Source organism: Pimephales promelas, chromosome 25 (genome assembly GCF_988280905.1).
Source record: "Pimephales promelas chromosome 25, fPimPro1.hap1.1, whole genome shotgun sequence".
NCBI classification, from domain to species: Eukaryota; Metazoa; Chordata; class Actinopteri; order Cypriniformes; family Leuciscidae; genus Pimephales; species Pimephales promelas.
In genome coordinates this window covers 1,323,660-1,346,786 of record NC_142793.1, presented here as the reverse complement: position 1 = coordinate 1,346,786, position 23,127 = coordinate 1,323,660, and the positions used below count along the sequence as shown (strand labels likewise).

Below are 23,127 nucleotides of genomic sequence, written 5' to 3'. Positions count from 1 at the left end.
TGTTCCCAGCTGTTCATTTTTAGTCTTGTTAGATCTGTGTATTTATTCCCTGTCTGTGTTAGTATGTGTACGGATTCGTTGTTCGATGGCACCACTTCTTTGGTCTGTTTCCTAGTTGGTTTGTGTTTCGTTTTCATGTTTGGTTTGATTATTTGGATTTTGCCTGGAAGACTATGATTTTGGATTGCCCTTTATAATAAACATCTGCAAATTGGATCTTCCGTCCCCTGTGTGTCGTGACACATATTGGATGAATTTTGTGAAGAATTGAAGCGTGATCTTTGGCTCAAACGGCAATGCACGACTAATAATTACTATTGGGAGTGTCATATTACATAACATTATAAAGAGAACAATATTGTAATAAAATGTGGTGAATAATTTGGGTTTAGTTGCCCTGTCTCGTTGTTCCAGAAAGAGCGAGTGCACAACATTCAGTCATTCTGAATGTCACATAACGTGGTTCAAGTTCACTTGCGAATTCACGTCATTTTGTGAAGATATTATTTGTAATATATGTTCATTTTGTATATATCTGACTAATCTCATATCGGTTGTGTTTCTCTGATTTAAATAACGAAAGTGCTCATCGGTTATTCATTCAGCCCGCGCTGCTCAAGCAGAAATGCACTACTAATAATAACAATGATTCATTTGTGACTGTCATCTTAGATAACATCAGAACACTATTTTATTAAATGGTTGTGAATTCATTGTGTTTGGTTGCTGTTTTCAGTGCGCGTCCACAACACATTCTGACAAGCACGCATCAGGCGGCGTTGGTGACACGTTCTATGAGTCGTTATATTTGATTATTAAATCATTAATTTAATTTAATTATCTATAATATTGAAATATTTTACAATCCTACTAGCTGTTTATTTAGATTAAAAACCATTCTCTTTAATTTGGTGAGTAACATAGCGTTTTGAGCAGTAGCAGAGACCCTGTCCAGCTTTTGGCCGTACGCCACCCACTGCAGCAGACGCATTATTGATTGTTAATTTAAATGACGATCAATCATGGGAATTTGTGAAAAATCTCTTCAGTTTTATATTTGACATTTCCAGGTCTGGTAATCTTACTGTGACCATTCTCAGACCAAGGGGGATTATAAGAGCTGCTGCTAAGGGACTGTTCATTATTTATTTAAGGGACCACCGGAGGAGATTTGAGATCTGTGGTCAAAAAAGACTTGACCCTCCCCTCGCCAGCAAATTTTCTATGACCCTCCAAAATAATTGTGAAAAAAGGCATGACCCTCCCCAATAATTTATTGATTACTTCTGTACTGGTTTGCGCTTGGCAAAGATGTTCAGATAGCCATGATAAACGACTAAACTCCTGCTTTCTCATCTTACTAGGGCTGTAACGATAGACCAAACTTACAATTCGGTTCGTATCACGAGTTTTGATTTGAATTTTTTTTTTTAAATCATGTTTTCGGTGCTGATGCAGTGGTGACTCGTTTATAGGCACGTTTCCATTACAGATTTGTGCAAAAATTTTGCGATATTTTTGCAAATGTCGATAAAAAACGTAAAAAACATTGCGAAATGACGGTGTTTCCATTAACCGAAGTTTTGTGACTAAAACGTCTTTTTTTCCTCTCGGGAATAGGTTTATAACCTATTTTACAGCCATGCACCGCACTCGACATTATTATTATTAATGGAAGGAGACGTGCTGTGTTATCCAAGCATTAATGGCAGGGAAAGACACAGAGTTCCTGGTGTTTCTCCCTTATTTCTGCTTCGATGTCTTGTATCACACGAAATACGTTCTGAGGAAACTATTTTGCAAATCGCAATTACGTTACATGCCAACATATAAGCAGTGCTATTACGTTGGTCCTTAACCTAATATGTCTCATTGTTAATACGTAGGTTTAATACGTTATTTTCAAAGATATGAAACGTACGTTTTTGTACGTTTGGATAGATACTAAAACGTATAATATGGACGTATTTGCAACATTTAAACGTGACCTCATTAAGTTTTTACAGCTACAAAACGTTAACTACTTGCGTATAATTCATATCATAACGATATCTGTATATTTTCACTTTTAAAGATAAATGTAACAAGACCCTTTAATCCTACTCCAAAAACCTAAACATATTTATTTTATACAGAATATAAAAAGGATAAAACGTAGGCCTAATGGACCGAGAGATGTGTAGGTAAATGAGTTTTAGCATTAAAATATATTTTGAGCCACTAATCCTACTCCTACCCCTAAACCTAACCATAACCATTCCTTAAAACTACGTAGACTAACACAATTATGAAGAAAAAAAAACATGTCGTAACGCTTCTTGAAGGCGCATTATTTGAATTCATCACCAGCGCGGATTTGACGTTTGCGGTCGCTGCTGAGAAATGAAGATGAAGATCACTGGATAAAAGGCTGAATTTGGATCTGTTTCTTGCAAACAATGTATGGATTCTAGGATTTGGTTTACATCAAGCTAATAAAATGTCTTTTGTGAATGTATCAGGATGTTGTGTTTTATTGGAGAAAATGCTTTTTGTGTAAATATATTTATGAGTATCGTTGGCCTATTATATTAATAAATGCGAATGAAAACCTAATTGATATGACAGTTGAATGCAATAGAGTCAAAACTTTAATGCCACGATTATGCATACATAGTAAAGAAACCTGCTTTGGATGTATTATTCAGGAAAAACGTAATAGCACTGTGATAGTATTAGGTTAAGGACAAACGTAATAGTACTGCTTATATGTTGGCATGTAATGTAATTGCAATTTGCAAAATAGTTTCCTCAGAACGTATTTCGTGTGATACATAGTTGGTGTCTTGATGGCATTTCTTTGAGGTTTAGAGAGGCTATTCCTGTAATTATTGTTTCTTTTTTAAAATGAATTTAATAAAGAACTCTATCTCCTATTATGTCCAAACGGTCGTTGCAAAACGAAAAATGAACGGTTGTTGTATTTTTAAAATGCAAAGTTGAACACCAACATTTTAGTTTGACCACACCAATGCTGCGCTATATACATCTCAACGAATTTTCAGATATTTGTTTATGACTTTTTACCCCCTTTAAAACATTTTAAATATTCACAAATTAATATGGGGAAAAAATGTAGATTTTACTGGTTTTCTAAGGCCAAATTAGAGCATGGATATTTCTGATATTTTTCCCGCAGTGCTGTAGGCTAAAGGTGAGTTATTATAAATGCGTCTGAAAAAAATAACGAGCTAAAAACATAATCTCTGGATGCACCTTTAGAGAGAACTGCACCTTTCATACGGATTACATGATCAGAAGGTATTAATTTACGTTCGAATTTGTTCTTTTTAAAGTGGACATTTAAAGCTTTAGTCTATAAAGGCTATTGGTTCAGTTCTCGCGCTCCAGTTCACGAAGATCATAAAATGCGCCTGATTGTTTTATATTATTTTACATAATGAGATGAATGAGATGTGACAAATTGCTTTGTTCCTTTTTTGGATAAAAGTGTCTTCTACATGTAGACTAATAAATGTTATAATACCTATATATATATATATATATATATATATATATATATATATATATATATTTACCTTTAAAGTCATAACAAAGTTTGCTAGACATTGATATTGTGTAGTGTGTGATCCTCCATCAGCAGCTGCAGTTTCTCTCAGCTGTATCAGTGCAGTCACTGTGACGTCTGACTGACAGAGGTTTTTGTACGACTCTTTATCACTGTGTGAACACTGGACCACTGTGATAACTCTGACAGTAATAATCTCCTGTATCTTCAGTCTGGACTCCACTGATGCTCAGAGTAAAATCACTGCCAGATCCACTGCCACTGAATCTAGATGGAGTTCCAGTATTAAGGGTTGATGTATAATATATGAGGAGTTTAGGAGCTTCTCCAGGTTTCTGCTGATACCAGGCTAAGTAAGGAACACTCCACACATACACATCACTGCTGGTTTTACAGTTTATTCTGACTTGTTCTCCTGGTTGAACTGCTGATATTGATGGACTCTGAGTTACAGTGATCTGTCCTCTACACTCTGAAAGAAAACACACACAAAAATGATTAATATTTATTTCACATTTTAAGAGAATTTATAATTGTTGTAAAAACAGAATTACACAAACCTTGAATAAACAGTGCAATGGTCCAGATGAAGATGCCGATGTTGTTCATAGTTGTAGTTTAGTCTTGTGTGATGATGAAGAGTGTGTGTGTTCTGCTCTCAGTCATGAAGTGTTAAACTCACAGCACTATAAACACTCTCAGAGCACTGAAGCATGTGCTGACAATGCAAAGAAGTGGGCAGGATTTACAACAGCTTGTGCTGACAACACACTCATATACACTAGAGTTACACAATCATGACTTTATTTAGTGTGTTTATTGTGACTCCTGAGACACTGAGGATGTGCAGATGAACGTCCATCTCTGTGTCCATATTCAGTCATGTGACCATCATCACTGCTACACTTCCACTAGATGAAGCGCCATCACTAAAGTAAGATCATGAATCATGAGTGTGTTCAGAAAGTATCAGGACTGATTGTGAATCTCTAATCAGAGTTCATGGTGTCACTCCATCTATCATGAAGCCTCATGTGTGTCTGAAATCATCAGATGGAGAAGAAACAGGCTGTTAAAGATGGACACATATTAGAGCTTGTTCACGTTTCATGAGATTCAGAACCAGTCCAGATACTTTTATAACACACCTTGAATATGAAAACATGCAAAACACAACTTTGAGATCTTCATTGTCACACTTTCTATTGACTTTGGCTCTAATATTCAATAAAGTCATTATTTGAACAGATTCTCACTGAAGATTGAAGTGTGAAGCTGCAGGTTTTTCTGTCAATCATGATGATTGATCTGCATATGAAGAACAGAAGCATCATTATGACAAACTCAAACACAACATCATCCATGATCAAAGAGGTCAAAGGTCACCTCAGAGGTCACAGCTCATCACATATATTTCTTTAAACAGTGTTATATCAGAAAGCATTTAGTCAAATCTGAATGAGTGAGTGTTGAGAAGAGCTGAGGATCTTCTAATATCAGTGTGTTGAAGTGTTGTTTCTCTCTCTCTGCTGGAGTGTGTGTTCACTCGAGTGGAATAGAGGTTTTTGTACGAGTGTTTCATTAGATTGGATCACTGTGGTACACATTCGGTGGAGGAACTAAACTGGTGATCAGATGTAAGTCTTTTTAATTACATATTTCAAAAATAAATCAATTTAGATTTCAGAAAGTGTTTTACAGTTGAAACAAGAACAACATTTATTAATAATAAATGGTTATTTTGATGATTAGATGTTGTGGTAAAACTTTACTTCAAGCCTTAATGTACAATACATTATAAAGGTGTTCATAATGTATGTTATAATGCAGTATATATTTTCTTAAATAATTGCAACCACATTTAAAATGTATTATAATACTTAAAATATCTTGTTTCATCTGAAATTGGTTGTTTGTCATGAGTGAGAAAATGAATAGATAATATTATAATGTGTTAAAGCCTTGGTTACAATTATTGATGAGATCATACATGCATTATAATGAGTAAAACAATATATAATTAATGCATTAAAAATACCTTTATAATGCAATATGTATAAGGCTTTAATTAAACTGTTACTGATATTTTTGTATAATTATTTAATCTAAAACAATGATATTATTATAAGATTAGCATTATTCCTTTCACCAAACAATTCTAAGCATATCTCTATACTGTGTCTCACTATGAGTTTATTCAGTTTATTAAAGGTTTGTTTCTCCTTCATTTATTTCTACACTGAGTTCATATTTAGTTCATCTTTTATTGTAGAAATCATACATGTAAAAAGAGATTTGACATCAGAATGTAAATGTTGCTCCTTTCTGTAGTTCAGTCAATGATACTGAATCTCTTTTGCTCATGTTGTGCTTATAATTCAGTGCTTTATAATACAAACACAGACGTTGTTTTCTAGTTCTTATAAGTTATATACATTTGTTTTTATGTGAGCTTGAGTCAAACTTTTACATTGAGTTTTTTATTTGTTGAATATCTCACTTGAGTACAAACTAACTTTTGGGATATCCAATGAAATTGAATTAAAGCAGTCTGTGTATTCCGATGTTTAGTTTGATTGATGCGGTGTGTGTGTGTGTGTGTGTGTGTGTCTCCTGCAGCTGGTCCCACAGTGAAGCCCTCAGTGTCTCTGCTGCCGCCCTCTTCTCTGCAGATCTCTGGAGACTCAGCCGCACTGCTCTGCCTGCTCAGCTCTTACTCTCCACAGGGGGCGCTGGTGAGCTGGACACTGGACGGGTCAGAGGTCACCGAGGGGGTTCTGACCAGCGCAGAGAGCCAGCAGGACGGCCGCTACAGCCGCAGTAGCGTCCTGACCCTCAGCAAAGCACGCTGGGAAGAGGGAGAGCTGTACGTCTGCAGAGTAACACATGATGGAGCTCCTCATGAGGTCTCGTTCCACAAGAGCTCTGAGTGCTGATGTTTCTCTCCTGAAGATGAGCCGTATCTGAGTGTCCTGTGTCAGGCAGGATTCACATGAGTCTAGTGCTGCAGCTGGAGTGCTTTACAACTCAATACTCAAACAGTGTGTGTGTGTGTGTGTGTGTGTGTGTGTTTGCTGCAACATTCAATAAAGCTTCTCAACAAGTTCACTTTGTGTCTGACAACATCATTCAACTAACAGATGAAGATGCAGGAGCTTTTCAGAAGGTTGATGTGGCAGTAAATGTCAAATAAAGCTCTTGGGGTTTGAACATGGTCTCTGGAGACAGAGCTGCTCTATTCTGAGAGATCACAATCACTCCACCCTGACAATGCAAATGGGCTTTCAGTCTCACTCTCTGATTGGTCACATCATCTGGACTGGAACACTTTCACTTCTGCTGCACATTTACATGTCAAATGTTTCACAAATAAAGCTCTTGGGGTTTGGTCCTCAAGCTTGCACACAGATCCTGTCAGCCGGAGCTGGGCCGTATGTGGCATTTAAAGAAGTTTAGCTGTAGATCTAGCGCTATAATTACAGCTGTAATGAGATAAAACACTACAGATATAAAAATGGGTCATTTAACTGACAATTCCTGAGCAATAAACAAAAACACTTTATATTCTACAATATATTACGCTCATATTCTCCAGAGCGGCTGTATAGATAAATGAAGTAAATTAATTTACAACAAAAATGAACCATCACTGAACCTACTTAACCTTTAGGCGTCCAACGTAGTTTTGGGGTCCTTAAAATATTTTGACATGCCCTGACATTTGTGTTTTTTCCAGTTACTTATAAACATATGAATGTCATTTCTGTCAGGCCCACTATCGTCAAATATGATTGACAGTTAGCAACAGTTTGGACTGGCGGTGGGTTTCAACATCAATGTATGCAGATATCATTCATTCAAGATTTGAAAGTATTTTAGGGGAATCAAATGCCAAACCCTGCCTGAGACAGGAGGAGCTGGGGAGGGAGGAGGGTAATCGCTCCTGAGAAACGCCACAGCTGCTGATAATACTGAAGGAGCTTATATATGTATACAGTGATAGAGTCGTATTCCTGTAGTAGACGAGGATCAGCCGAGAGTCACTGATGAGAGCTTCACTAAAGGCGGGCATACACTGTGCGATTTTCGTCCGATTTTGAGCCGAATTCTGACTCGTGCGACTCTTTTTCCTTTCCGATTTTCAGCTTTGTCGTGCGTCGTTTGTCGTGCAGTGTTCGTGCAGTGTACAGGGAGAAACGAGAGGCGATTAACCTCTCACGATCGACAATCGGATGGTCGGATGAATTTTCTCCTCGTGACTATATCGCACAGTTGAAGCAAAGCTACGAACCGATTGCCCTAAACTCAGTGTTTTTTCCCTCACTGCACCTGCGCGAAATCAGAAGTTTAACCATTTCATCTGCAGCAAAAATAAAATTAAAATAAAAACGAAAAGAGGGAGATCTTTAAGTTCTGTGGTTCAAACTAGCTACAAATTACTGTTGCTTACCTCCAGCTCGTGTTGCAAAATGGATAATATTACCCACCGTCTTCAAGCCACCTGCGATGTTACACCTCTTTTATTAATTTGTCAAACAATGTTTTTAATTTTCATTGATGATTAATTATGTCAATGTTCGGACATATTATAGACTGTTAATAGTTATTTTATATGCCTATAATTCATTGTAATCGACCTAAATGTTTTAGACAATTTTTAATGAGGAGTAAGATTATGTAATATTTTATTATCCTCACAGCACGTTGGTTATGTGCTGTGAAAATATTGCGTGGCAAATTAATTATAATAGCGGATCAATTTAATAATAAAATTAGCCTATAGGCCTCCCCTAATGATGATAATACAATAATACCAATAATAATTAAATGTATAAATTGAAAATGCTAAATCATCTTGATACTGATAGCAGATGCTTGTTTTGACAATATCTTTGGATACATACACGTAAATAGGCGCAATCCAGGGGGTTATCGCAGATATTACACGTATAGTGTGAGCAGTGAAGTCGCAGCTCGACGATCGGACCGTACAGTGTGAGCACATAAATCCTGAACTTTGGCTTTGCATCGCATGCGATTTACTCGTTCAGTGTGAGTAGGTACCTTGCTGAAATCGCACAGACATCGCACAGTGTATGCCCGCCTTAACATGACCTGCCAGAACTGACGCTACGCTTGATTTGTGTCGTTACTCTATTCAGCACTACCAGGACTACCATCATATGTGAGCAACATGTTTGTACGGCCACTTTCAACATGCAGTCTCGCACAAATTCTCCGTCACTAAACGGCTTGATCCGCTTAGCTATTTCTTGAGCCGGTGTTACAGCTTCACCGGTTTTAGCCAAATTGTGAAAACTGACTGTAGTCAGTCCTTTTTTCATTTTAAATAGTGTGTAATGTTGCTGTTGATTGCCACTAGGCTATTAGTTATGCTATTTTGTGTCTACGACAAATGCGTACAAACATGACTTTTGTATAAGTACTAGTGTTGTAAATGTATTTTACATGTATAACGTTATATGTTTTATGACGTTATTTTCGATTTGATCAAGAACGTAAACTTGCCGACGCTGTTTGAGTATAACATTAGTAGCCAGTCAGTTGCTATTGTTGGCAGTCAGATGCTATTGTGTAAAACAAACATGTATAAAGTTTAAAAAAAATGTAGCAAATTATCATTCAGAAACGTTTATTAAGAGCCGTGTGTGGTGAGGTTCTGCTTGACTCTCTTCATCGCCGCTTTCTCGGTCTGATTCTGCCTCAAACCGATACTGCAGTTCGACGCATATTTACATCTGGACCGGAGCTCATGACGTGCACGTTTCGCCCGTAAAGGTAATGGGCGTTAACTTTCCGGGCAACGTGAGCGACAGATTAGCCAATCACAACACACCGGGCTAAGCTAACCAATCTGAGCCCACTGCGTGTTTCTGCTGGAGTGTTTTCATAGAATCAGGAAGTGAACCGCTCGTTCGAGGACAGAGGAGAGCGCGGCTGACAGTAAAGGTGAAGTTTATGAAAAATAAGACTTTTTAAAAACGAAAAACCACAAATACATGTTATATTGCACCCCATAAACACAATCATGCAAAGAAAAAAAGCAGTCAACACCCCCCCCCCCCCCCCCCCTTTAATATAGTATTTATAGTTTTACTGATTTACTGTTCCTCTAGGGGGGTTCGGGGGCATGCTCCCCCGCAAGAAAATTTTGTACATTTTAAGGTTAAATGCATCAATCTCGTGCTCTTTGAGAGATCACAATTAAGAGCTTCAACCCATGAACTGCCCGTTGAACAAAGATAAAGCATTGATTTGTGCCAGGACAATAAAGAGGGCTCAAACATCTTTTTAGTTATGAGAGTCTCAGTCTGCATTACATTATCAATGGTGTTTTAGGATCCTAAACAATTATTGTAATAATTTAATAATGATTTATATATTTATTCCTATGACGTAAAATCCATATAGCCTATAAATGTACTATATAAATAAAAATGAATATTTCAAAAGTATATTTTAGTCTACATTACACTATAATACGAAAATTAAAATACTTTTGTCTAGGCCTGCACGATTCTGGGAAAAATGTGAATCACGATTTTTTTAGCTTAGAATTGATATCACGATTTTTTCAAGATTTTTTTCTCATAAGTGTAATCAGGGTTCGTACAGATTCTGTAAAATGAAATTCCAGGACTTTCAAGGACTTTTCAAGCACTACTTTTTTGGATTTCAAGGACTTCAATAACCAATCCCTGAATTGTCACTGCATTTGTAATTTTTAAATGTTTTTTAAAACAAAATAAGAATAAATAATGTAATTACAAGTAGGACAAATAAATACAAAAATAGAACAAAGAAAAGGTGCAAATTAAATAAACAGTGTTTTTATAGTAGATCGGTATACATTGGAATAAAGTAATCAAATGTGAAAAAATTGCAAATTCATTACTGTATAAATTAAATATAGATGGATATTTTTGTAAAGTTTAAAAGGGCAGACTATTTAGTGTAAAGCAGTGAGTAATTTATTTGTCCTTTGATTAATATGAAAACACAGCAGCAGTTTTATTAAACTCCTGCCCCTTTAAAGTCCCCGTGAACCGGAAGTTGCAAACGATTTTTCTCCAGTGCTGTGACGTATTTCCAAGTGAAACGGAATATTGAACAGAGGGCAGGGTTTTACTCTAGCGCTCCTCCTCTCCATCTCTCGCTCATAGCAAACTAACGGTTTGAGGGGAGTGGTTACGCGTTTCCCCACCCAAACTGTGAAACCTACGTCATCAGAAAAAGAAACCGTTCCAGACCGGAAGTAACTTTTCAGATTTTGATTAAAGATTACTAAGGTAAAACATTTTTTAAATATATATTCACTTGCACGGATTAATTGTTCACCACAAGACTAGTAATATGCGCTAACAAAGTAAATAGGTTCAATTTTGATTTCACGGGGACTTTAAGTCCGAACGCATGGACCCCATTTGAACATGGCTAACTTACATTCACTTGAGATATAACCGACTTTGTTAACTAATAAACTTTGTTTACTCTAAACGACTTTATTTTTACATAATTTTGTGTAAATTTGTCCATACAAGCGCAAGACGTGAAAGTCATTTAATTCAGTATTCTTGCATGTTTGCGTTTATTGAACTTCTTGACCTGCAAACGCCCAGTAATAATGTACGTAGACTCACGGCGTTCTGGACGGCTGTAAATTTCTACTCACTGTGTTTCGGACAGGTAGAAAGAGTCATTTCTAATATTTAACGCATACATCTCAACAACTATAAGCTGGGTTGGTCGGAAGCGAAAGAGGACGAGGCACAGATGACGTGGATATATATATCCCAGACAGCAAACTGACATTGAATCAACGTGGAAACGGCATCGCTCATGACATTGAAACAACGTTGATTTTGCTCATCGAATTAACGTTGAACCAACGTTAGACGCGGCATTCTTCAAAGCTAAATGAAAATCGAAAATTGGTTTGCTTTCATAACGTTGAAACAACGTTGATTTCAAGTTGATTTTCCGCTAGTTTTGAAAGAATGATGCGTCTGACGTTGGTTCAACGTTAATTCGATGAGCAAAACAATGTCAGATCAACGTTGTTTCGATGTCATGTTTCCACGTTGATTCAATGTCAGTTTGCTATCTGGGTATAGATGCAATGACCGTTAAGTGCTTATTTAAAGAATTTGCAGAAAACGGTCTAGTGTCCGGAATACTGTGATGTCCAGAATACAGCGAGTCTACGTTAGAGAACTACAAACTTTCCACTGATGTCTGTTTAAAGTGATGTGCTCGACCAGCTCGTGCGTTTCTAGTGCTCGCGCACCACACTTTCCACTAATAAGACGCATTTACTTCATAGACAGCCTTCTTTTTTTATCCCCATTCTGAGTGTTTCTTTGTCTGGACTCACACACACTGTAGTAGGCTATACACGCTTCAAAATGAAGGCCGATTTTTTTTATTTTTAAATCGAAGTCATTTAAAAAATAAATCGTGAACAGGGTGAATCGAGATCGCGATTTTATAACGATTTATCGTGCAGGCCTACTTTTGTCCTTATTTCTTCACTTCCAAGAAATAAACCCGTGAGCTTGTATTTAGGAGAAAACACCAGATGACCATCCTGATCGCGTGAGCAAAGTGCACACTTTTCTTTAAATCACCCAGCACTGATGCCTATTCTTAAAGTCTTGTGCTGTTTTATAAACGCAAACAGCCATGCGATTTTAGTTCGTTGGCAAAATAACACGCTAGAGACCTATGTTAGGTTATATATTTTACATCTCATATGTGTTGGGAAAAGGGAGAAGAGACTTCGGCAAAAAGCGAATTCGAACTCGGGTCCGAGCGCATCTAAAGCTGATTTGCGCGATTAGCGCATTACGACCTACGCCACTTTAGATGTAACGTGATCGGCGTCTTTTTTCATAAAAGACAGGCACATTGCACAATACTGAATGCTCAGGTATATAGTATAGTTAACAAACTGTAAATCACTACTAATAAATGGTAGAGCAAACCGAATGCATGTAGAGGTTTAATAATTAGGGAAAGTTGTCAGTGTGAAAGTGTGATGAGATGGGAGATGAGTTTTTATATTTTGTGTAGAATATATTTTAGATCTATTGCTTAAATTAATAATTGCATGTTTTTGCTCTGATTTTTTATTTATTTTTATAATTGAAGGATGACAAGCCGGAATGAAAACAAGCTGAAATTAAATAGGAGTAACTAGACTATTTTTAAAATGTATGGAGTAGAAAGAACAGATAATCGAGTAGAAATGTAAGGAGTCGGCTGAAAAAGAATTACTCCAGTAAAGTATAGATACCCAAAATGTCTACTTAAGTAAGTTAACAAATAGGGATGTCAACGATTAATCGATTATTATCGATTAATTGTCGATAAAACATGAATCGATCAAACTTATCTATCATCCATTAACCAGGTCTATGCGTGTGCCTGCTGCTCAACCGCGAAACATGTAAGCGAGCGCGCCGGAGTCATGTTTGGGACTTCATCATGACTACGTTTGCGTGTCTATTCGCAGCCTTTTGTTTTATGCAAATGTAAGTTGTAATAGTTTATTATGTGTAACGTTATGCCTTTCTATATCTGATTTATCTCATATTGTCACAGTGTCTGGTTGTGTTCCCTTGTTTGTCACTAGAGGTCTTCGTGTTTAAGGTGTCCTTCACTATTGACTTCATTTCCCAGCATTCTGTCTGTCACTGTCACTCATCAGTTCATTGCACTCAGCTGTTTCCCGTCATCATTGTTCCCAGCTGTTCATTGTTAGTCTTGTTAGATCTGTGTATTTATTCCCTGTCTGTGTTAGTATGTGTACGGATTCGTTGTTAGATGGCACCACTTCTTTGGTCTGTTTCCTAGTTGGGTTGTGTTTAGTTTTCATGTTTGGTTTGATTATTTGGATTTTGACTGGACTATGATTTTGGATTGCCCTTTATAATAAACATCTGCAAATTGGATCTTCTGTCCCCTGTGTGTCGTGACACATATTGAATGAATTTTGTGAAGAATTGAAGCGTGATCTTTGGCTCAAACGGCAATGCACGACTAATAATTACTATTGGGAGTGTCATATTACATAACATTATAAAGACAACAATATTGTAATGAAACGTGGTGAATAATTTGGGTTTAGTTGCCCTGTCTCGTTGTTCCAGAAAGAGCGCGTGCACAACATTCAGTCATTCTGAATGTCACATAACGTGGTTCAAGTTCACTTGTGAATTCACGTCATTTTTTGAAGATATTATTTGTAAAAATATGTTCATTTGGTATATATCTGACTAATCTCATATCGGTTGTGTTTCTTTGATTTAAATAACGAAAGTGCTCATCGGTTATTCATTCAGCCCGCGCTGCTCAAGCAGAAATGCACTACTAATAATAACAATGATTAATTTGTGACTGTCATCTTAGATAACATCAGAACACTATTTTATTAAATGGTTGTGAATTCATTGTGTTTGGTTGCTGTTTTCAGTGCGCGTCCACAACACATTCTGACAAGCACGCATCTGAGGCGGCGTTGGTGACACGTTCTATGAGTCATTATATTTGATTATTAAATAATTAAATTATTTAATTATCTATAATATTGAATCATTTTACAATCCTACTAGACCTTCATTTAGATTAAAAACCATTCTCTTTAATTTGGTGAGGAACATAGCGTTTTGAGCAGTAGCAGAGACCCTGTCCAGCTTTTGGCCGTACGCCACCCACTGCAGCAGACGCATAATTGATTGTTAATTTAAATGACGATCAATCATGGGAATTTGTGAAAATGGACATCCCTTCAGTTTTATATTTGACATTTCCAGGTCTGGTAATCTTACTGTGACCTTCTCAGACCAAGGGGGATTATAAGAGCTGCTGCTAATGTTTACATTTTTTTATACAAGTAGTTTACCAGACAGATTATTATATATAGACTTAATATATTAAGGCTAAGCCTACCCATATGGATTTTTATTAACATATATTTTATCTTGCTAAATGTTTGCAAGAGGTGAGCCAGTGCACGAATATTTTTTTATGTATTTAAATTTTCTATGCATAATTTATTTTGTTAAACTACATAAATGCCATTCTGTACCATATCCCAACTGTTACAATAAAACATCATTTGAGCAATATAACATGCATTTTTATTCAGTATATAAGCAATTGTTACGTTCCAATATGTTACGGTCGGACGGACACCACCCTGAACATAGAGGAGAGACGCACACCGGCCAGCTCGTGTCAAAAATAGGGGTATGTTTATTTAGTAGGTCGGTCAACAAGTACCGGATAGCTTCACGAAACACAGACAGATTAGTTACAAAGGCAGAGCGCTTCTGATTCCCGGGGTGGACTGCAAAAGCTCCTACGACAGACAGCACGGCAGTGCATCGACTCAGGCTCTCGTTCTCAGGCTCTGTGTGCCCTCAGGTGTGGGTCCGGAAAGCGATTGTAGCTCGAGTATGCGGCTGCTGCTCAGGTGTAGCTCATCTATAATTAAGAGCAAGAGAAACTCAGATGTGTAGAAACACACAGCGGGCTGGGGAACGTAACAGCAATATTTTGCTTTTTATGTTAAGACACTATTGATACAGTGAGAAATGTACAAGTTCAGGAAAATAGCCGCTTATCAGTTAATCGTTAATCGATCGATAAGGTTAATGAATTAATCGATAATTTGCATCCCTAGTAACAATGTTTTTGTACTTCATTACTTGACACCTCTGTTTAAAACTAATCAATGACAGTTCCTAATTGATTATGTTTTTACTAATATAGAGGGAATGCATTGACACGTGACTTTCCCGCGTGACAACCCCCCTCAGCCTGACCGAGTGGCAAAAGATCTGCTGCGTGACTGGATTTAATAGGGGAAAACTGCGGAAATGCGACTAAATCGAACAATTTTATCAATTTAAACTAAATGTTGGACTCAATATAGTGTTCCTTACAACTTACTAAAGATCCAGTGATCCATGGATATTGACATGCAGCCGGGAATCGTGTTGCCTGACATTTATTGCCTGATTTTGACACCGGGGAAATAAAAGCAAGACCTAAACATAAAGCAAATTTGCCTGTGAACGCTTTATATAAATATAATATAGGTAGGTCTAAATCCTGGTGATCACTTATATCAGTGTTATATATAGCCTATATATATATATATATATATATATATATATTAGTGGTGCACCGAAATGAAATATATATTATCGTCCAGCCCTTCTTTAATCTGCTGAAATTAAAGAAGAAGCCAAACATGCCACAGTAGTGCACACTGCTTGAACTTAGTTATAGTAGACGCTGTAAAAAGTATGGCAGATGCAGGAAACTTCTGCTCATTATTGGAACGACTGCATGTATTCATGTCTGGGTCTTATGGACATAACAAATGGCTGGAAGTGCAGCGGGAGATGTTTGATGGTGCACAAGGGAACTCCAGCAGCAAGTGACACACGTTGGGCCTGTAGGCACATAGCATGTTGCAATGTTATGGACAGGTTTCCTGCAATAGTACAGATGCTTGAAGAGATCGCACCTGAGAACCATACACAAAGAGCTGTCGAAGCAAGAGGGATATTGGCTCAAATTGATCTGAATTTTGCTGGATCTCTTGTTCTGTTCAGAAAAGGTCCTGAGTGACTCCTGAGGAGGAGACGATGCTTGAACCCATTTGGGAGGCTATCAAAGATCGCAGTCTTGGTTTTAGTGCTTCTGCATCCTAATGCTGATGCTGAGAGGGTATATTCGATGGTTGGTTTGAACAAAACCTCAACAACAAAACAGCTTGTCTCAATCATGACCCTGAATTTGCTGGACTTGAGCCGAACTGTTTCAAATGGGAGCCAACGCCAGATAAAGAAGTCCAAAAAAGTCAACAAACACTTTCAATAAATAGTCTCTCTCTCTCTCTCTCTCTCTCACACACACACACACACACACACACACACAGACAGACCCAACACCTACAAACACACAAGATACACAAAACGAACACACGGATCCATGAACCGTGACAATTTTAGCATAGAGAAAATCGTATATTTTACATTTACCTTTAAAGTCTTTATAAAGTTTGCTAGACATTGATATTGTGTAGTGTGTGAAAGGTTTGATATTGTGTAGTGTGTGATCCTCCATCAGCAGCTGCAGTTTCTCTCAGCTGTATCAGTGCAGTCACTGTGACGTCTGACTGACAGAGGTTTTTGTACGACTCTTTATCACTGTGTGAACACATCACAGCTACTAGGACAGTGTAAACTCTGACAGTAATAATCTCCTGTATCTTCAGTCTGGACTCCACTGATGCTCAGAGTAAAATCACTGCCAGATCCACTGCCACTGAATCTAGATGGAGTTCCAGTATTAAGGGTTGATGTCACATATATCAGGAGTTTAGGAGCTTCTCCAGGTTTCTGTGAGTACCAGGATAGACAGGGTGTACTACAGCCTGTTAAAGGAGAGCTGGCGCTGCATCTCAACACAACATTCCCTCCTGATGAAACTGTATGAACTACAGGAGTTTGAGTTACTGTGATCTGTCCACTGGAGCCTGGAAGAGAAATGCATAAAGACAATATAAAATATTACACATTTTAACATATTAGAAATAGATGTTCAACAAAAATATGAATCAACTTTATGTAGTTATACGCATGTCAGTGTCTTATATTATACCTGATGTCCAGAGCAATATCCAGATGAAGATGCAGATGTTGTTCATAGTTGTAGTTTAGTCTTGTGTGATGATGAAGAGTGTGTGTGTTCTGCTCTCAGTCATGAAGTGTTAAACTCACAGCACTATAAACACTCTCAGAGCACTGAAGCATGTGCTGACAATGCAAAGAAGTGGGCAGGATTTACAACAGCTTGTGCTGACAACACACTCATATACACTAGAGTTACACAATCATGACTTTATTTAGTGTGTTTATTGTGACTCCTGAGACCAATGGCGGATCTAGAAAATTTGACATGGGGGGCAAAGGGGTGGCAAGAGGTGTCGGCAGGGTGGCAGGGGTAGACGGTACATGGCAATCCCTATATGTGAATTGGTTTAACAAAACAAACATAAAACACTTTTAAACTCTAGTAGTTTTTGTTTAATCAAAGGTTTGAGCCCAGTGCAGTGTTCAAACAAAACAAACTGTGCATCTTTTAAGAAGTAAAAGTATAAAAAGCAAAATGAAAATTTATTTCAAAAAGTACAATAATTGTGTCCAAGGTGTAGTGGACTACAGATATAAAACAGTTGACAATACTCAAGTTCTTATTATAATTAAAAACATATATAGTCCACAAATGACCCTCATGTTCTCTCCAGTTTACTGCCTTCTCCTTCATTTCCCTCACACTCTTCCTCCTGTGTACTACTTTTATTTTTTATATTATTTCATTTTTTTTTGCAAAAAAGCTGCCAATATCTCCACTTTTAGCCTTTTCATGGTAAGGCTTCAGCTACATTGTTCAACTACTCTTGCCTGCAAAAGTCAATGGGCTCTATCTTGCACCCGGCGCAAATAACTTTATACACAAACGCATGTCTCATTCCTATTTTACACGCGCGCAAAGCGGGATTTTCCCCTCCACAGACGCACGTCCGTAAACTAGAGAATGAACTTGCGCTCTGTGGGCGGATCGGCACAAAAAGGAGGCTTATTTCGGCGCAAACATTCCCTGGTGCTATTTTACACTTCCAGAAAACAATTGCGCCACTGACCAGAAAAAACCTGGTCTAAAGTCAGTGGCACGTTGTTCATAATGCTATTTTAAGCGCACATACTTGGCCATAATGTAGCGGGTACACAACGCACATGATTCTCTCATCAACACAGATGCAGCAGTTTTTATTTTTTCAAATCATACATTATAACAAGGAAAAATATTAACACATGAGGGAAATCATTGTGCTTTACATGAAGATGAAAAAACCGAATTACCCATTTTTTTTAAGGCTAATTTTATTAAGGAAGGATCAGACCTGTTTGCCCAATAGTGGCAAGAAACATATGTATATAATGTTTAACCGATGCTGATGCGAGGGTTTCTCCATCCCCATACACCGTCACCTCTCTGTCTTTCACTGTCTACAAGATCGTCGGTCTCATCGGCTGTGAACGCTCCTGACGCGCGCCTGGTAAACCCGCCGTTATAATAACAATCCGTCATGCTACATGCGCACCTGCTCTTAAAGGGTATGTTGGATGGCACTCTGATTGGTTTATTTCACGTTACGCCCAAACCACACCTATGAATAATGAAGCTACTCCAGACCAACCCCTTTTAGATTTGTGCCAGGCACAAGAGATATCTGAGAGGAATTGGATTTATAAGACTGCTTATCTCAGGGGTACGAAACCTTTTTTGACCAAATAGCCTTTTTTTTTTATTTATGATTAATGCATTTTTCCAAAAGAGCCACAGTAAAATAAATATATAATATTATTATTAAAGACGTGCTTTTTTCAGGTAAATTTCAACAGCATTAGGCTAATTATTAGGTCCATAAAAACAAACAAATATTTAGCAAACAAACTTTCAATATTAATTGTGAAGGGCTTTCACAGTGAGGTTGAGTTATCAACTGATGAGTATAGTTCCCTCTGTCTGCGTGTGTGTGTGTGTGTGTGTGTGTGTGTGAGAGAGAGAGAGAGTACTTGGAGTACTTGCAGTACTTACAATCTAATATACTTACAACCTAGTAATTACATCTACTGTGTTTACGTGAATACTTTGATATATTTCTGTATTTATTTGTTCATTTAGCTGTGCAACCGAGAAGCTAATCAAATGATCAAACCCCTAATAACACCGTGTCCGAACTACACGTGACGCGATAAAATTCCAGCGACAGCAAGAGTGTCTGTCCACACTAGACGCGACTGTGAGACGACACATGTCAATCAAAAATCACAGCCATTCAGAACAGCGAGTGGGCGGAGTCTCTCTGTGAAAGCGCACTGCTGACCCGCACTCGCTTTGGAAATGGGTAAGGACAATCAAATCAAGAAATAACATTATTAAAAATCAAAACATTAACGAAATATATTCATTGACTAATTTTTATAAAGTACAGTTGTATGTTTGCATATAATTCATTTTGAACGCTATATTATATGCTTTCAAAATCTGTCGCTTGTGGCACAGTGACCTATTTTTAACTAAAAATAAATAATGTGTACTCATAACCAGTGTAATTTCTTCGCAGTAATAGGAACCATTTCTAAATTAGAAGCTTTGTGTGTCGCCGTCGCGTCTGGTTAGGACAAAAACTCTGATTAACATGGAAAAGATACCTTTTATCGCGTGTCGCGGCGTGTGCAGTTAGGACACGGTGTAAGGCACTGTATTGTGTGTCGTAACGTAACGTCGGCATACCGGCGACCATAAGTAAATGTTATGGATAAAAACAATATTTTATATTTTTTATTAAGTTGTTCTTGTCTTTACTAAAATCTAAATTAGATAATCAAAGGGAAGAGTCACGAGGGATCAGTTTGACTGATGATTTTGGCTAACGTAATAGACTCGCTGTTTTTGCTGATGCTGAATCGTCTCTAGCATACAATACATTCATCACTAATGTAACTAAATTAAACACGTGTTTAAACAACACCTGGGGAAACACGTATGTAACCGACTCGGCCTGTAACACATGTGTAACAGTAGCTGCCTATTACACGAGTGCAATTACAATCTGTAAGTGCAGGCTGTAAAATGTTAATTACATTTTTTAACATGTTCTTACAATGTTTACTACTAAGTAATTAATAAGTAATTACTCTGTATCACGGACACAGAAAAGCATATATTACATTTACCTTTAAAGTCTTTATAAAGTTTGCTAGACATTGATATTGTGTAGTGTGTGATCCTCCATCAGCAGCTGCAGTTTCTCTCAGCTGTATCAGTGCAGTCACTGTGACGTCTGACTGACAGAGGTTTTTGTACGACTCTTTATCACTGTGTGAACACCCATTTACCACTGATATAGTGTGCACTCTGACAGTAATAATCTCCTGTATCTTCAGTCTGGACTCCACTGATGCTCAGAGTAAAATCACTGCCAGATCCACTGCCACTGAATCTAGATGGAGTTCCAGAATAAAGGGTTGATGCATAATATATCAGGAGTTTAGGAGCTTCTCCAGGTTTCTGTGAGTACCAGGCTAAGAAATTATTATTAAACACATTACTGCTGGTTTTACAGTTTATTCTGACTTGTTCTCCTGGTTGAACTGCTGATATTGATGGACTCTGAGTTACAGTGATCTGTCCTCTACACTCTGGAAGAAAACACACACAAAAATGAAAATTATATATGATTATATACAGTATATGATAAATAGATATTTAGATTTTAAGAGAATTTATAATTATTGTAAAAACTATCACACAAACCTTGAATAAACAGTGCAATGGTCCAGATGAAGATGCAGATGTTGTTCATAGTTGTAGTTTAGTCTTGTGTGATGATGAAGAGTGTGTGTGTTCTGCTCTCAGTCATGAAGTGTTAAACTCACAGCACTATAAACACTCTCAGAGCACTGAAGCATGTGCTGACAATGCAAAGAAGTGGGCAGGATTTACAACAGCTTGTGCTGACAACACACTCATATACACTAGAGTTACACAATCATGACTTTATTTAGTGTGTTTATTGTGACTCCTGAGACACTGAGGATGTGCAGATGAACGTCCATCTCTGTGTCCATATTCAGTCATGTGACCATCATCACTGCTACACTTCCACTAGATGAAGCGCCATCACTAAAGTAAGATCATGAATCATGAGTGTGTTCAGAAAGTATCAGGACTGATTGTGAATCTCAATACAGAGACGCAGAAGATGTTGCCGCCGCTCTGTGTCTTTAATTGACTATATCTCCCCTTACCAGGTGTTAAACGACTAAATTGTCGTGAAAATACATGTTGAATGAGTCAAGGCTGTGAAAAATGGCAAATGCCATTCTTTGAAGTGTATTTATTGTTTGTATATTGATGTCTAAATGTTCGGTTCAAGTTAACCATGTGTGTAACTGGTGAATGCTAAACTGATGGCAAGAGACCATTACAGAAATATGAAAAACAAAGTGAATTTATACATTATTATTTGTGTTTTTGAGTACTAATGTAACAGTTAAGTTAACCGAGTCAGAAGTTACAGGTGAAAGTGCTTAAAAAAGGGATCCTGTTGGTTCATAAGTGAAAGTGTAATGAACGTGTTCATGCTAATGAAGAGATAATTATTTTACATTTACATTTAGTCATTTAGCAGACGCTTTTATCCAAAGCGACTTACATCTGAGGGCTAAATCAAACATGTCATCGTGAAGAGACAATAACAACACAAGAAGTGCTCAAAATACAATTGTCACGAGGTGACGAAGTTGAAGTGGAACCAAGTCCCGCTGAAGTTGTGTTCCCCCCGGAACGGCGCCATTGTAACACCGGGCCGGTTCCGGTTGTGTATCTGTCACCATAACAACGGTGGCAGTGTTGTAGTACTCGAGACTCGGACTCGTCTCGGACTCGGTCTCGAGACCATATTTTAATGGTCTTGGTCTTGTCATGGACTCGTGTCCATTTGGACTCGGAATTGACTCGTACTCGAACATTTTTTTTTTTTTAGGACTCGGAATTATTCCCGAGTCCACTCGAGTTCAATTAAAAATATTTTTCATGATAATAATTTTTCATGATAACAATAATAAAATATTTCTTTAAATTGATTGAAACGGCCAGTGATTGGTGATTTTCTAGTGCGCAACTGCGCATGACAAATTGTAATAAAATTACTTTTAACACCACCTACTATGTGGCCTTTTTACCCTAAACTGATCATATTTTTTAAACTCTAAGTAAATTCAGTAAAAAAAAAGGATTTCTCTAAATAAATAAAAGTAAATTAGGTAATCAACCCTCACTGGTCTCGGACTTGACTCGGACTCGACTCTCTCTGGTCTCGGTGTCAACTCGGACTCGAGTGAGGTGGTCTCGACTACAACACTGAACGGTGGCTAATGACAGATCAACATCAGGTGCGGGGGATTTGCGCTGGGATTTGTGATAGGGCTGTGGAGGCGAATGGAGTGTATAAAAGGAAAGTGAAGAGACAGTCGAGTGTGGTGTTCCCCCGGGAGAAATCGTTTCTTTGGTGGTGTCGCTGATTCGCGGAGACATCTGGAGAATTTTGTGAGGATTCTGCTATATTGAGGGGCAATGGCGATTGTATGAACACGAGTTGAAGACGTCAAAGGATGGGAAGTGAGTGAATTGTGGAGATTGAGTAAAGACTGGAGAACGCTATCACTGAGCCAGTGGTCGATCTGTAAGCAGGTGTCAACGTCTTGAACTTGATGCGAGCAGCGAGTGGCAGCCAGTGCAGAGATGAACAGAAGAGTCACGTGGGCCCTTTTGGGCTTGTTGAAGACAAGACGAGCAGCAGCATTCTGGATCATTTGTAGAGGTTTAGTTGCACATTATGGAAGTCCAGCCAGAAGAGCATTGCAGTAATCAAGCCTAGAAATAACCAGGGC

General features: G+C 37.8%; 1 pseudogene and 2 gene segments (V, D, J or C); 1 reads left to right on the top strand and 2 right to left on the bottom strand.

Annotated features, from left to right (window-relative positions):
• Positions 1-3,602: 3,602 nt before the first annotated feature.
• LOC148964951 (immunoglobulin kappa variable 1-27-like) lies at positions 3,603-4,473 on the bottom strand. The segment is given in 2 exon segments: positions 3,603-4,040; positions 4,129-4,473. Coding segments are annotated over 2 exon segments (372 nt in total).
• A 394-nt stretch (positions 4,474-4,867) lies between these two features.
• LOC148964950 (immunoglobulin lambda constant 7 pseudogene) lies at positions 4,868-6,504 on the top strand (annotated as a pseudogene).
• A 13,329-nt stretch (positions 6,505-19,833) lies between these two features.
• LOC120468079 (Ig kappa chain V region K29-213-like) lies at positions 19,834-21,290 on the bottom strand. The segment is given in 2 exon segments: positions 19,834-20,874; positions 20,990-21,290. Coding segments are annotated over 2 exon segments (375 nt in total).
• Positions 21,291-23,127: the final 1,837 nt, after the last annotated feature.